This window comes from Ictalurus punctatus, chromosome 13, assembly GCF_001660625.3.
Source record: "Ictalurus punctatus breed USDA103 chromosome 13, Coco_2.0, whole genome shotgun sequence".
Taxonomy (NCBI): Eukaryota; Metazoa; Chordata; class Actinopteri; order Siluriformes; family Ictaluridae; genus Ictalurus; species Ictalurus punctatus.
Window position 1 is genome coordinate 20,270,878 of NC_030428.2, and position 15,796 is coordinate 20,286,673.

At 39.0% G+C, this 15,796-nt stretch overlaps 1 protein-coding gene across 1 annotated transcript; it reads right to left on the minus strand.

Annotated features, from left to right (window-relative positions):
- Window positions 1-495: 495 nt before the first annotated feature.
- On the minus strand, window positions 496-15,156 carry msh2 (mutS homolog 2 (E. coli)). Its single transcript, XM_017484465.3, has 16 exons — window positions 14,884-15,156; window positions 12,432-12,586; window positions 10,097-10,384; window positions 9,830-9,976; window positions 9,269-9,418; window positions 8,200-8,333; window positions 6,654-6,853; window positions 6,228-6,337; window positions 6,008-6,131; window positions 5,006-5,156; window positions 4,817-4,914; window positions 4,489-4,734; window positions 2,652-2,856; window positions 2,221-2,468; window positions 972-1,141; window positions 496-811 (listed from the first exon to the last, which is right to left on the minus strand). Exons 1-16 carry the CDS (start codon window positions 15,089-15,091, stop codon window positions 629-631), a joined length of 2,817 nt encoding a protein of 938 aa, XP_017339954.1. The 5' UTR covers window positions 15,092-15,156; the 3' UTR covers window positions 496-628.
- Window positions 15,157-15,796: the final 640 nt, after the last annotated feature.

A 15,796-nucleotide genomic window follows, 5' to 3' on the forward strand; every position in this document is an offset into this window, starting at 1 on the left:
TACAAATATGTGAAATTTGCTTGTTGGATTTTGTTTTTAAATTTTGATTGAATTCAAATTAAAGTTAAACCCACTTAAATTTCAATTTAGCTTTATAAAAACGTAATTCCTTGCAGAAATATTCCAAAATTAGATTCTTATGCTGTGAAATGAATCAAATTAATTAAGAGGGTACTTTCATTCATTCATCTTCAGTAACTGCCTTATTCTGGTCAGGGTCACCCTGTGTGTGTGTGTGTGTGTGTGTGTGTGTGTGTGTGTGTGTGTGTGTGTGTGTGTGTGTATATATATATATATATATATATATAAACTGATATATGATTCTCCCACTAGATGGCAAAATTTGCTTGATTTATTTTTCTCTACAATGCAGCACTGTTGGAGTGATCATAAACTAAACCATCTTCCAAGACAACCAAAATCTTCCTCACATAAAAATACCCCAGAACATTCTGGTATAGACACTGTTTGAAGGAAGCAACCAAAACAAATAGGCAGAATACAGTATATCTTTACTAAGAAAAACACTGAAACACAAAAGGACACAAATCTGAAACAAATTGAAAGAACTAAAAAGTTCTTTTTAGAGTATTATACACATGGATGGTGAAACATTTCACAGCAAGCCTTATTCCAATGTAGTTTTCACATTCTCAGTATGTGAAACGATCTTATTAACAAAGGCATTGTTGTGGGAGACCACCTCAGCCTTCAATTTGTGCAGCTCCGCTTTGATAGCATCATCAGTCATGTCCTGGAAAGGCAGAGCCTTCACCTTTCTCAGGAAATCCTCAATGATCTTCTCACCATCCTATGGGTTAATCAACAAGAGGGAAAAACAGGACATGCGTTTGAGGTTTTGAAGATCATCGAAGAAATTACAGAGAATGTACAATAAAATAATAATTTAAAAAAAAAAAAAAAAAAAAAAAAAAAAAAAAAACAACACATGCACACTCTGATTGCCTCACGTTTCTCTCCAAGCAGCGCTTTTTAGCTTCAGGTCCAGTATCCTCGTCAACTCCGGAGATATCCTGAAACTCCTCAAGCTCCAAAGCCTTTTCCCGAGCATAAGCAATGACATGTTTGGGGAAGTTAGCCATCTCAGCCACATGAATCCCAAAGCTCTGGTCACACACACCTGATCAGAAGGCACATCCGGATATTAAATACACAAGATACATGAGTCAAAGACAAAAAGGATTTTGTAATGTGTCATGTGATACTTTATTGCCTTTACAATATACATTAGGGCTGTATAATTTGTGCTGAATTGATACAAATCATACAAAAACTCCACAATTTGAATTAGATGGCAACAAAAGCACCAAATTCTCTATATTTTGCTGTTATAGTTACACCTTTGTTTTTTGTTTATCTGTAAGGCGTTTTTCAAGAACAGTAAGAATAGTAAAAATACTACTATAAAATACTACAGGGTGTCCCAAAAGCCTCCATACATTGTTTGACAAAATTTGACAAAAGAAGAACTCATTCTCATGGCTCGTTCCGGAAGCCGTTGCAAGGTTGCGATGGACGTGAACAGGAAACATGCCAAGCACATCACACACGACACTACTGCCAAACTTATGAACAAATTAAAAAAGACTGGAACTGCTGTGGACGTCCACGAACATCATTAATCTGTGCAATTTTCAGCCTGATTTTGCTGTCGCAGACAAAAAGCACACTCTATACAAAAGAATTCTTCCGCCTTGAGCTAAGATCAGCAGCCTTAGAACACAATGTGACGAGCTTCCAGTTTAGTGCTACTGTGACCAAACACATCTGACAGTGAAGATTTGACAGTATCAGAAATGTTCTTATTAAAATCTCAGAGTGTGAGCACTGCTCTGATGCTTTTGTAAAAGCAAAAAAAAAACAAAAAAAACAAAAAACACAACACTAATAGAAGAACGGCATAGGATGACATGAAACTCAGGACAGCCATAAATATGGTACTGGCAAACTATAAACAAAACATGCTAATGGACTACCATTACAGGCTTTTCATAGTATAATCTAACAGGGCGAACACTACACAGTCTGTTATAGAAGTTTTCTAAAGTACAGTGTGAGGAGTTATCTTGATAAAAAGACAGCAGTAATCACAGGCTAAAACCAGCTTTAATCAATAAAGTGTAGGTTTCATTTCAATATTAAACATGACCGCGCAAACCACTTTCACCTTTGAGCCTAATACGATCAAACGTGACTGACCTGTTTTCACCCTGTAGAGCATGGTGAGAGTGTTGTCTGTGGTCAGTGCAGTGACATGGAGGTTGTTCACGGTAGGTACTTGCTGTGCTAAAGCAGTCAGCTCATGGAAGTGAGTGGCAAACACGCAGAAGGACTTCAGGCGAGTAGCAATGTACTCAGAGATGGCCCAAGCCAAGCCAAAGCCATCATATGTAGAAGTCCCTCTTCCCAGTTCATCAATTATGATCAGAGAGTTCTCAGTGGCTGAACTGAGGTTTAAAAATGAAGATCAGGGTTGAGACATTTGCTAATAAGAACATGGCAATACGTAATTTCAATATTCGTCTATAAGTCTATAAAGTTTTAATGGGATACATGTAAAACACTGCGCTGTAAGTGGTTAATAATAATAATAATAATAATAATAATGCCAAGAGGTCATAAATACTGACCGTAAGATAGCGGCAGTCTCAAGCATCTCAGCCATAAATGTGGAAACTCCTTTAATCTGGCTGTCCCCTGCACCAACACGGGCCAGCACACTGTCCACTACACTCACCTCCGCTTCATCACATGGCACAAAGCAGCCGACCTGCGCCATCAGCACGATCACACCCACCTGACGGATGTAGGTGGATTTCCCACCCATATTTGGACCTACAGGGACAAGCAGAAAAGCAGTGTGTTAAACATGTTATGCAGACAGGGTACACCAAATATGAAGTGTGAATGTGAATACACACTTCTAATATCTTTTGAGACTGAAGTTGACTTTTTTTAATTAAAGTTTAGGTGTAGGAGATTCTCCATTACACAGTATGTACACACACACACACACACACCTCTACTAATATTGGCACCCTTGGTAAATATGAGCAAAGAAGGCTGTGAAAAATTGTCCATTGTTTAATCTTTTGTTAAAATAATTCATAAAAATACTCTGCTCTCACGATTATCAAACAATTATTGGCACCCTAGGGCGGTTGTGGCTCAGGTGGTAGAGCGGGTTGTCCACTAGGGTTGGATGTTCGATTCCCGGCCCACATGACTCCACGTGCCGAAATGATCTTGGGCAAGACACTGAACCCCAAGTTGCTCCCAATGGCAAGTTAATGCCTTGCATGACAGCTCTGCTATCATTGGTGTGTGAGTATGTGTGTGTGAATAGGACACAGTGTAAAGCACTTTGGATAAAAGCACTATATAAGTGCAGACCATTTACCATTTAGTCAATACTTTGTGCTACCTCCCTTTGCCAAGATAACAGCTCGGAGTCTTCTCCTATAATGCCTGATGAGGTTGGCGTATACATGGCAAAGGGATCTGAGATCATTCCTCCATACAGAATCTCTCCAGATCCTTCAAATTTCGAGGACCATGCTGGTGAACTCTCCTCTTCACTTCACCCCACAGGTTTTCTATGGGTTTTAAGTCAGGGGACTGTTTTGTCATTATATTATATTGTTATATTATATTGTTTTAGATAGCACTGGGCTGTGGCCTGTAAAATCCCCATTTTTCCCTACACACCCCTGCATGAAAGAGTCCAGAACTGCGAACAAGAATAACATAGCAGGCAGAGAGAAAAATAGAATTATACCACAAAAAGCGATACAACACTGGCATTTGTCAGTGGATGAAACAGCTACATTTCCCCCAGATCTGTACCAAGCAAGGAAATTGTCTTCTTAATAATTACAAGCTCCTTTTTTGTTGTCAACAAACCAAAGAGACCACAGCCCTGTTTTCTTGGTTTCTACTGGGTCACAAGTGTGGGGCCTGTGATTGCACAGGTCAAAGTTCATCTATATAAAGTCGGCGTAAAGTGAAAGTAACTGGCATTTGATCTGACCTCTGCTTTAAATTTAAGACTTTATATGACAGTGCTCTGATTGAAGAGTAAGGAGTACTATAACTGATGTACTGAAACAAATCAAGAGTTTTCAATATATAATATACAAACCACAAAGTACATTTATTACGTTTATAACGTTTGGTTACATCTGTAACTACTCCCCTAAATCCCATGTGTTCACGTCACCTGAAGTGAATCATTCATGTATATAGATTGTAGTTACACTGGAATAAAGGCACTGAAATATATAACAGAAATCCATTATGGTGACTTTAATCCATACTTCTTTGAGCCTTATAAAGCCTTTATAAGCCTTTGATATGTTTGGAAGACTTATGTAATGTCACAACCCCTGTAATGGCCTGCTGCTCCTACTCTTCAGCTCCAAATAACCATGAAATTGAATTTTCCAACAAAAGTGAACAGCAGTGTACCTGTAATGATGTGGAACATCTCCTTTCCTTTAGTGAAGGTCACATCATTGGGGATGAAGGCCACATCGTCCTGGGCTTCCACACAAGGATGACGCGCTCCCTTCAGGACTAACCTGCCGGTACCCTTCTCCAGTATTCTAGGCCTCACATAGGGCACAGGGGCAGCATGGGACACGACTGAAAAGCTCACCACTGCATCCAGCTGTGCGATCACGTCATTCAGTGTCTGCAGTGGGTCTACATAGCCTATAGACCAAATACATCAGTACATGACCGTCAGTGCTAATTCAGACTAATCAAAGGCCTTAAAGACGGAGATGCTCCTTACCAGCAGCGATGCTGATGATCTCTTTTACAATGGCGTTCTGAGCCTCCTCATACTCTTCCCTGCTTTTGGTGTACTCCTCATTCAATGAGCTCAGCTTACTGCAAAGCAGTAAAGCATCAGCTTTCTGTTATCACACACTAAAAGCAGGTCATGCTATCACACTGATTTCTATCAGGATTATCCTCTCACCTGCTGGTGAAGCGCACTCCGTTCTTCTGCACATCCAAGGTCGTGAACTTCTTATTGTTGCGCAGGGTTTTCTCCTCTTTGCAGGTGACACGGAAGAAGTATCCTATCTGTGCATTGGATTCCAGCTTTATCGTCTTGCCTGCGTCCAAACCTACAGCACAAAAAAAAGACAAATGTGTAAAAAAAATAAATAGTGAAAGGCATTCTGAATCATTTGCAGTCGAGTACTTAAACACGCATTAAAAACGCATTTGTGAACTCATTTTGCATAGCAGAATAATAGTGAGAGCTATAAATAGGCATTGAAAAAATGTGGCATTTAGATGCATTTGAATACTAACAAGCTTTTAATTTTAAGCTGCTACATTAACAGTAGAGCCACTCTACATATTTATATCTTAAACTGCAGAAAAATAAAGCCAGCTGAGCTGGATTTAGGAACACAAAATTACATTTCTTCGTGATGGTTATCATGAAAGTTTAGTTAAACATAATAAACGTAACCCCATTTTATTGTCTATTTTATAGACTCAATGGCTTTCTATTGACTATATGTGCAGTGAGTATATCGTAGTGGCTTTTTTTATTATTTGGATTATTAGGTGCCTAATAGGATGCCATGGGCAGGCACCTAAATACTGGCACCTTGTTAAATCATAGTATCTTTTAGTATGAATTGTGTTTTTGTTGTATTCTAACTTTTAATTTATTTTATTTTCACCTGGCTCTGCACCCAGCTTTTACTGCAAACTACTTATCATTCATGCTTAAACAGCCTGTAGATAGCACCATGCCACAGATTCATACTTAAACAGACTATAAAGTTACTCTTGTTTTCCGTCAGATCAAAGAATATCAATTTGGATATTTGAAACAAGACATGAAAATCTAAATTATATAGAATTATTTGAGTACTAGTCTAGTATGATACCAGGAAGAGAAGGCAAAAAAAAAAGTTTTAAAAAAACATCTTTATCCAAAAGGCACACAAATCCTTCTTACTAAGCTCTCGGGCCGCACTGTTTAGAGCTGCCTGCATGCTTTTCTCCAGCTGGTCCATGCTCTCCCTCAGTTCACTCAGTGTGGGGTCAAAGGAGGGTTTTACCAGAAATTCATGGTGCTCAATCTATAAATGGACCACAAATAGCATTAACAGAATAATCATGAGGGAACAAAAAGACCTTGTACAGGACAGTGGAGATATAGGACAAAACTAGCTGACCTGGTTCATGTCCAGCGTAGTTTCAATCATCTCCTGAAACTTGGAGAAGTCAGAGACAAGGTCATTGAGAGGTGTAATGAATGCTGCATTCAGCAGGACTTGATGTTTGCCTGTCAGTGGTGCGAAAGGAAGGAGAATGTTGTTTTCTAAACGTATAAATGCGTAAATCTCCAATACAAATTTTAACTACTAAAGGTGGTTAAACAAAGATTACTGAATTTTTTAAATACACTAGTAGTCACATCTACTTACACAAGACAAAGACCTGAGGAGTGGGTTACTTAAATTATACCAAATCTATATAAAATATCCTGGACTATGATAAACATTAGATGTAAGAACACTATACCAAATATCATTGACAAAGTAATGTTTTAAGACATCTTCGTGTGACTAATACTGGATAAAAGCGGCTTGGGGTCGTACCAGCATGTCTCTCTAGGGCCTGCACCAGTGCCGGCAGCTGACCCACAGCCTGGTATACACGATAACAGTCCTGCAGGTTCGCGTTTTGCCGCTGGAATTTTTTAGCCAGGCGATTCAGGTCAGGCACCCGACGCAGCAGGTCCTCCTGGCAGCTCTGTCTCAGCTCAGAGTCCTCCACAAAACTTTCCACAAGGTCTAGCCTGAGTCAGACAAAGAGTTTACCAATTTACATCAAACGGCACAGGACGGTATATGTTTACGTTTAGTTTTTTGTAAGTAGCGGTACATGAATTATACTGTGTATAGGAAGACATGAATCAAGATTCTCAACTTGTACAGTTTTTGTTGCTGTACCGACTTGTACCATCCCCTCTCTAACAGGGTTTAAGCTTGATGGTATTCTTAGACCCTGACTTGAGGATCTGTTTTTGATGTACAAAGCACTTTGATAATCCCCTCTGGATAAGGCCATTTGCCAAATACTGTAAATGTAAATATATATCACTTGTTTCAACTAGGCAAAGAATGTTTTGCAAACAGGAGACAAAATACAAGTGCAGAAATGATTTGCACTTCTGACACAAAGGATTTAAATCCCAGTAATGTCACAAAACTCAACACTATAAAGCCAAGGATCAGTGCTCATTCCTTGTTAATACAATGCAGAAACATGTACTGAACTTAGAGGTCAGTGTTCGCCTGCAAGAATGTAGCCTAAGCTGAGAGAGAGAATAGGCTAATAGCAATACATTAATAACTCTTAATAAAAAAAATAAAACTCTTTAAAAATAATAATTAAAAAAATAATAAAATGTTTATCTCTTTTTAAAAATCTTAATCTGTCCTGGAAAGGATGTCTTCAAACCTTGCAAAATTTCTGTGTGTGTGTATTTTGAAACAGATCTATTAATCATGATGAAAATGTTGGGCCTTTTTAATCAATTAAACAGAATCAACTACACTGGTGTGGTTTGATATAGTATGCCCATTTCCTGACATTAGATTTTGTTATTTAATCTTCTGGGGCATTAATCATAAGTATCCCATCAAGATGTTTTAACTGTCTATATGGCTGTCTACAGTAATAACAATTATTCCTTTAAATACTCAAGGACTTATTAAGTTACAGTACATTTAAAGTGCTAAACACAATGAGACAGTGCAGAGTCAGTCACTAGATTCACAGATATAAAATCATGATCATATTTCAGCCCTAATCATGACTGACGTTTCAGGAATGTAAAACCATTTATGAACACAAGGTGGAAGTAACTCACCACCACAGCATTGTCTGAAATAAGCAAACAGCAGGACTGATTGAAGAGGTTTGCTCCTTCATTAAGAGCTGATTACACTTTAACTACAGCCCATAGCTGAGACTCATGCCAGGTCATACTCACGTCTAGTTCTGATTCAGTAATACTGACGCTCCACTCAGTTCTCTAAATCAGGAAATTATAAACCTGTCCAATCTAAAGTGAGATTTTTATCCTTGTTTATTCATTCATAAATGAAGGATGGATCACACCTGGTAAAATGCTCTCACCTTTCCTCGATCTTGTTTTTGTCCATCAGAGGCTGTTTAAGCCACTGGCTGACCAGTCGCTGGCCCTGAGGTGTTCGACACTTGTTCAAAAGTCCTGCCAGGGAGTGTGTACCTGTTGGATCATCAGAGGAAGCCTAGGGGACAAAAATCTAATGAGCCGAAGTTATTAACCTTATTCACATACCGGTCATATCTCTTGAGACGTCAAGAGGCCATGTACATATGGACCTATCAAAAGCATTAAGAAACGGACAAAACACAGCAACGATACAATAAAGGACAAATAGTGTAAAATAAATGGATTGAATTTTACAATTATAACATTGAAGATAAACCCTAGCACACATTTGTTTTAAAACTGTAGTTGGGTTTATATAGGATATTCCACCATCTCTTTTAATTTCATCAAAACGGCCAAAAATCATCAAACAAAACCAAATGCGTTTCAAAATACACTCTCTAAAAGTAATACTTTGGAAATGCAGATGATTTGGAGCTTTAATATTTAAGACAATCACTGAGAAGTGGATGGCGAAGAGTATTTTTTTCATCTAGAGACTAAAGGTGCTTTCACACTAGTTTATTGTTGGGTCAGAAAAAGCCCCTAACGTGACCATAACAACACTCTTATCAGTTAGTAGATAGGATCAGCAAACTATCTAGCCTAGATTACTATCTAGATTAGATTTATTATCCTCTGTAATAAAGATAAAATAAATACCGGTTTAGCTCTGAGAACGTAGAGATTGTTTGCCTTTACAGTGGTTCCGAGGCATAAAATCAACAGAAGAGGAAGGCAAAATTTTCACAGGCACTTTGTTACTGTAGTACTAGGATGCACACTTGGGTAAGGTGTTCACACAGTGTCAAATTAATTACTACAAACATGAACAGTAAAGAATAAGCAAAAAGCAAATATTTAACAGCACAGAAAGGTAACATGAATATGACAAGATAGTAAGGAATAAGACAGTTAGCCCTAACTGAACAATGTGCACAGGCAAACGTACATTAGCTTCAAAAGTACCAATTCATATATTATACATGAATATATTATTAATATGTTCACCTGGAAGAGGTTGAGCGCCTGCACAGCGGCGTTGTCGAGCCGCATGTACTGGCTGAGGTCAAATGTGGTCATTTTGAATGAACTGAAGTTGGCCTCATCAGAAAGAAGCTCCAGATACTTTATAACAGCAGCCAAACAGGACACAGCAATCTGCGGAGGGAAAACAACCCCCACATAAAGATAAGCTTATTATCATTTCTCGTTTTTATCTATGACTTGGCAGTGCTGAAATTTCAGGATCTTGATGAAGTGTGAAAAACAAACCAAACCAAAACAAAAAAAATTCCTATTCATCAGCACATCCAATAGGGAAAAATATCGATCATTGTACTTTTTAGTATTATTTACTTATTGCATTTTTATTTACTAATCACCTGTCTACTGAGAAGGAACAAATAACTGTTCAAAATTCTAATTTTGGTTGTAACATTTTAGCAAAAATAAATATAAACTCTGTTTTTTCCTACTACTGAAAGTGAAAAGCCCACCTTGTCTGGCATATAAACAGTGCTTATTCCTGAGACTCTCGTGTTCAAAAGTTAAAATGTCTACACCACTAACCTGTTTCTCCATCTCTGGGAGGGCAGCACTAGACACTGTCTCTCCCTTACGAGCCTTCAGTAAACGGTTCAGATCCTGAACTATGTCTTTGGTTGTAAACTCTGCCTTCTTCCTGTCTGAAAGTAGAATGCCTCCACGTTGCACCACCTGAAGCATGAACAAACGAAAAGAAAAAAAAAAACAGAAAAAAAGCAACTGATCAGCTGTGAGAGTCGCTCACACAATGTCACTGACACACAAAAAATCAAAGATTCCCACTGTAGATACCTGTCTAAGTTTACCCAGATCTCCCACAGTATCTCCGGCAGGAAGCACACACTCTTTGGGCCCGATCTGAACCAGGAGAGCTTCCAGATTGGAGAACTGGTCGTTATCTGGAAACTCGCAGACACCAAGCTTTCGGAGTATGCCATCAACATATCCAACACCCACGACACGTTGTCCATCACTTCCTGTTCCAACACGGATCCCCACCACTCCAGCAGCCCCTTCCCCTAAACCTCCTCCACTACCAAACAGAACCTCTTCAAACTGGGTCAAATTTCCCGGAGACGCCTAAAACACACATCCAGATACATGGAAATAAAACAGAGTGAACAGTCACAAAAAAAAAAAAAAACCCTAAAGAAGAAGCCGAGGTACTTAAATTGTCCACAATACGTTTACATAACAGTAGCCGATAAACCCAGCATCACCCCAAATGTAACTATACACATTTTAAGTGTGTAAAACAATGAAACTACGGATGTTAATTATTGTTTTATGTGTAACTGGAAAAAATGTACTTCAATTCATTACTGCAAAGAAGAACAGTAAGTGTGAGAGATTGAAATGGCTGATCGTGCCAAACCGGAGGCAAAATAATCAAGTGTGAAATTCATAAAACAGAAACCGGAAAAAACAGATCAATCGGCACTGGAACGGATAACCGTTTGCTGGAAAGATGGTCTGTTGCGGAGTGGCTGAGAAGGATCCGCTGTCATTATACAGTATGAGAGCGGCATCTAGAGGTGAAATATAAATTATCACTGACTAATTTTGTGTTATTTGAAGTGTTTTTGATTCAATTTGGATGTATATCCTTCATTTTATTTAATATTTATTAATAGTATTTTAATATAGTATTTAGTACTATAGTAATACTATAGTAATAGTATTTTGATATATATATATATATATATATATATATATATATATATATATATATATATATATATATATATATATATATACACACACACACACGAATATTTATATATATATATATATATATTTCATTTTTAAAAAAAAAAAAAAAAAAAAAAAAAGCACAGTACATTTTCATGGTACAGGCAGTACTGTTTATTTTTGTAACAAAGTTCAGCAATATTTTACCTTGAGTGTTAAGTTTTCATTCAGAATAAATTTTAAAAACTAGCGGTTGATTAACCAATTATCAGCAGGTACCGCCCAACTCAGTTATCGGGATCAGTTGACCTCTGAAACAAAAAACTTTAATTGTATCATCACTACGCTGACATTCTTGTAAAATAATTTGCTTGTTAGCTGGGGAATCATAAGCAAACTGATTATGATCTGCTACTTTTTTAATTAAAGTACCTTTGTTTATTTTCCACTGCTTTTTGTCAGTCTTTGCATTCGTTCCGAGTATTATGTGCACTCTGATACTTCGCCATTTGAACTGGTGGCTTCAGATGTCTATACATCTGTAGATTTGGCCGAGCCTGGCTTCAATGATGTGAAAATAGACAAACTGTACACCGATCACAGGTTACAGATCTGACTATGAAATAAATTTCAGAATTGACAAAATATGCATGTGTAAGGAGACATGCTACAAGTGTTGCATATCTACACAGTATCTATCAATAGTACTGTATCTGCAGAGTGTATATAATCCTGACCGAGACTAAATGTAAGGTTACATGGCAAAATGGTTCACATGCCAGTAGAAAACTGTACTGAAGGTGGATAGGTTAGTTACAGTTACATTTATATAGCGCTTTTCTAGACTCTCAAAGCTCTTTACATAGTACGGGTGGGTGGGTGGGTGGGGGGGGGCTCCTCAACCTCCACTAGTGTGTAGCATCCACCTGGACGATGCGATGGCAGCCATAGTGCACCAGAATGCCCAGCACACACCAACTATTAGTGGAGAGGAGACTGTGATGTAGCCAATTCAGAGCTGGAGATTATTAGGGGGCCATGATAGATAAGGGCCAATGGGGGAATTTCGTCAGGACACCAGGGTTATACCCCTACTCTTTACAAGAAGGGTCCTGGGAATTTTAATGACCAGAGTGTGTCAAGACTTGAGTTTAATGTCTCATCCAAAAGTTGGTGCTGTTTTTACAGTGTAGTGTCCCCATCACTATACTGGGGCATTAGGACCCACACAGACCACAGGTTGAGCACCCCCTGCTGGCCTCACTAATACCACTTCCAGCAGAACATTAGTTTTTCCCAGGAGGTTTCCCATCCAGGTACTGGCCAGGCTCAAACCCTGCTGAGCTTCAGTGGGAAATCTGCAGGGAGATAGGGATCTGGCATGGAGATAATAAAAGTTGCCCAAGTGTCTGGATAAACTTCAGTGTAACTTTACCTTGTAGGCTATCTGCCAGTCGTGATCTTTGCTGCTCTTGCCTCCGGCCTTATTCCTGTACACCTCCACACGGTACTGCTTGACCAGCAGCAGGTCTCTCACAAACGCCTCGAAGTTCATCTTACTAAGCACCACACTCTCAAGCCTCCTGCTGCCTGCGTTTCACACAACCGGAGTTCAGGATTAACACTACAGACCACAGCAAACATCTCCAACAATGTAAAACATAAGGACATGGGAGAACAATTCAAATATATGCATGAACCCAACTGTAGGGTATATAGGTATGCATCGACCACTTCACATAAAGAATAAACTATTTCGGGGGGCACCTTGAACTTATCCAGCATACGTTCTTGACAAAACCATGAAAATAATATCAACTTAAATACAAACAAATATTTTAGCAGTGCAAATGATCTGGGTCAGTGGCGTTTCCAGGACTTTAGACATGAGGTGGCGAGATGATATTAAATGGTATAACCTGATTGTATTCGTCAACATCTTGTTTAAGGGAGCAGCAAGAGAAAATAGTTGCATGTATTATTATTGGCCTATTGGAAGTATCAATTATTCAAGTTCGACACCCTCATCATTATGATCCACGATGGATAAGAAAACGAGAAAACCAATTACCGATTACAACCTTACACCTTTATATGTAACCTTTGCAAACCAAAGATTAAAATACTTTGTCCAATACGCCAATGATAACACAACATCCAAGAGTTCAAGCGCAAATTTAAGGACGCATATAGAGGTGAACATGATCGTCAGGTTAAATTGATATGTAGTCTAATGTGCACATTACAAATTCATAACTGCTGTGAATTATTTTTAAATTGTGATTCATTCCTTTATGCAAAATTATAGTTATTCATAACCTGATTCACAATCATGTCATACTGAAAAAATGTTTAAGTAGCTTCAATGTAGTCTGTTATTTTACATCACATTATCAAGCCTCTGTCCTTGGAGATAGTAGGTCCTTTGTGACTTGAGACACCCCTATAGAGGTGGTTAGTGGCTTCGCCATATAAGATAATCACTACTTTAGGCAGGTCATAATTGGAAATGAGAATACCTTTAGTTAACTCCAACGCTTTAGTTTGTTTCTCTTTTATAGAGATCGTAGCATTTCAACGATCCTGCTATTGTCAGCAGACATACATCGGCCAAATCCCTGTTTATCAATCCCAGTGCTCGCAGGCCAACTCCTGATATAGAGAACCCCTACTCGACAGGATGATGAGTAAGTGCTTAATATTAATGGCAGTGTCCTTCCAGGCACGAATGGCGTCGATGATAGACGGGGAACCGTACTTCTCAACCTTGATCTTCCAGGTCTCCTCCATTCTATGTGCGGCCACCACGAGACATCCATGATTATCACTAAACATTCCTTCTCCATGATTAAATCAGGTTTGATGAAGGTTGATGCCGCGGGGATAATCGGCTCCACCCATATCCTCGAGGCAGACTTTCTGAGGAGCTGTTCCACTCTCCGCATTATCTTATGTCCTGCAGAGCTTGCATCATGTGTAACTTCACATCTTTGGAAAATCTTGCAGTGTATCTAAAGATGTACATGTACATTTTTTAAAGGGTATCTTGACTGTAGCTTAACTACTTCAAACTATGAGTAGCTTGTATTTTAAAAAGCTATAGTCTGAAAGTAGCAGGTCGAGATTGGCAGTTGTGGCTCAGTGGTTGAAGGCTCTGGGTTACTGATCAGAAAGTCAGGAGTTCAAGCACCAGCCAAGCTACCACTGGGCAAGGCCCTTAACCCTTAATTGCTCGGCTGTATAAATGCGATAAATGTAAGTCGCACTGGATAAGGGCATCTACCAAATACCGTAAATGTAACAGGGTTATATACAGAGAAATTGTAATAAGGTTATGGTAGCTAGGTCACCATAATGAGTTCAGGCACTGATGTTGGACGAGGAAGTCTGGATGCAGTCAGTGTTCCAGTTCATCTGGAATGTGTTCATGGGGTTGAGGTCAGGGTTCTGTGCAAGCTATTCCAGTTCTTCCACACCATGTCTTCATGGAGCTCGCTTTGTGTACAGAGGTATTGTCATACTAGACAATAGATCCAGTAAAAGGAAGGTGTAATGCTGCTTTTTATGTATTGTGTGCTCCCAACTTTCAGGCAACACTCCGGGGAAGGCCAACAAATGGGTTTGATGGTCAGGTGTCCAAATACTTTTGGCCATAGTGTATGTCCTGCTAACTATTACCATTTTGAGAGCTAAAAGTCTAGCCGGCGCCGGCTAAATGAGCTAATCACCTACATAAACACACTCATAATGAGCTTTAGACAAAAACAAAACAGATCATGTGAATATGTTTGCAGGGAAACTTTCGGGAAGCTACTTAAGTAAAGTTATCGTTAAGACTTACATTTCTCTACCCAGCTTAGCCTTGACCGCTAGCTAACTATACCTACCCGCACCGAGCATCTTAATAACGCCATTCGTCTTGAAAACTTCTTTTGCAGCAAAGGCAGCATCTTTTCCGTGCACGGTGTAATAATCACTGCGATCAAATATCCTCACCGTAGTGTCCGGTTTTTCGGGCATGGAAAAATAAAAGTTTAGAAACCCGGTTTCGGACGCACTGTCCATGGACAAGTTCTGTTTTGGTTGCACGGCCATGCTGGAATCTCCCGCCACCGACAGCACGAGAACCGGAAACACGTCATCACAGCATCACGCTTCCTGCAGTGACCCGGCAACTAAAACCTTATTACAGTTTCTCTGTATATTAAGCCTATTTGATTTGTTTTTAGTTGCTTTGATTACAATAAAATAATTTCTAGTGTTATATTATAAGCACAGTTATATACTATGTTATATAAATTCCAATGATATACGTGCCTTTATTCATGGATAACGGAATAGTTTTTCTTCCATCTCTCAGTAAAGATGTAAACGCTGAACATTTATACATTATTGGGAGTGTTTCTGTACCGACTGGTACTGTATATTTGAGACATTGTGGCATTGCCACTCCAGAGTTACCGTCTGTGTGGCGGTTCTGTGCATGTTCTCCTATGTCCTTGTGGGTTTCCTCCAGGTTCTCCAATTACTTTCCACCTCCCCAAAACATTCCAGTAGGTAGAATAGCTTCACTAAAATTGCCCCAAAACATGAATGTGTATGTCTGCTTCCCTACACTAATGTCCCATTCGGGGGGTGTCCTTGGCTGGCTGATTGTTAGGATACCACTGACCAGGTTACTAAATATAAAGGAATGAATGAATAAATGTCTAGAGTTCATGAAAAGCCAATAGATGTTAGCATTGTAGGGCCTTTTACTGTCAGTGGTCATTTTTCCAGACTACTGCAATCAACAACATT

Excerpts from the sequence above, each read along its gene's own strand:
- msh2 (XM_017484465.3), bottom strand. The coding sequence starts at position 15,091 with ATGGCCGTGCAACCAAAACAGAACTTGTCCATGGACAGTGCGTCCGAA. Across the intron at positions 6,854-8,199 it reads AAAAACAAGATCGAGGAAAG|GCTAGACCTTGTGGAAAGTT; the intron begins GTGAGAGCATTT and ends TGTCTGACTCAG. Across the intron at positions 4,735-4,816 it reads GATCATCAGCATCGCTGCTG|GCTATGTAGACCCACTGCAG; the intron begins GTAAGGAGCATC and ends TTTGGTCTATAG.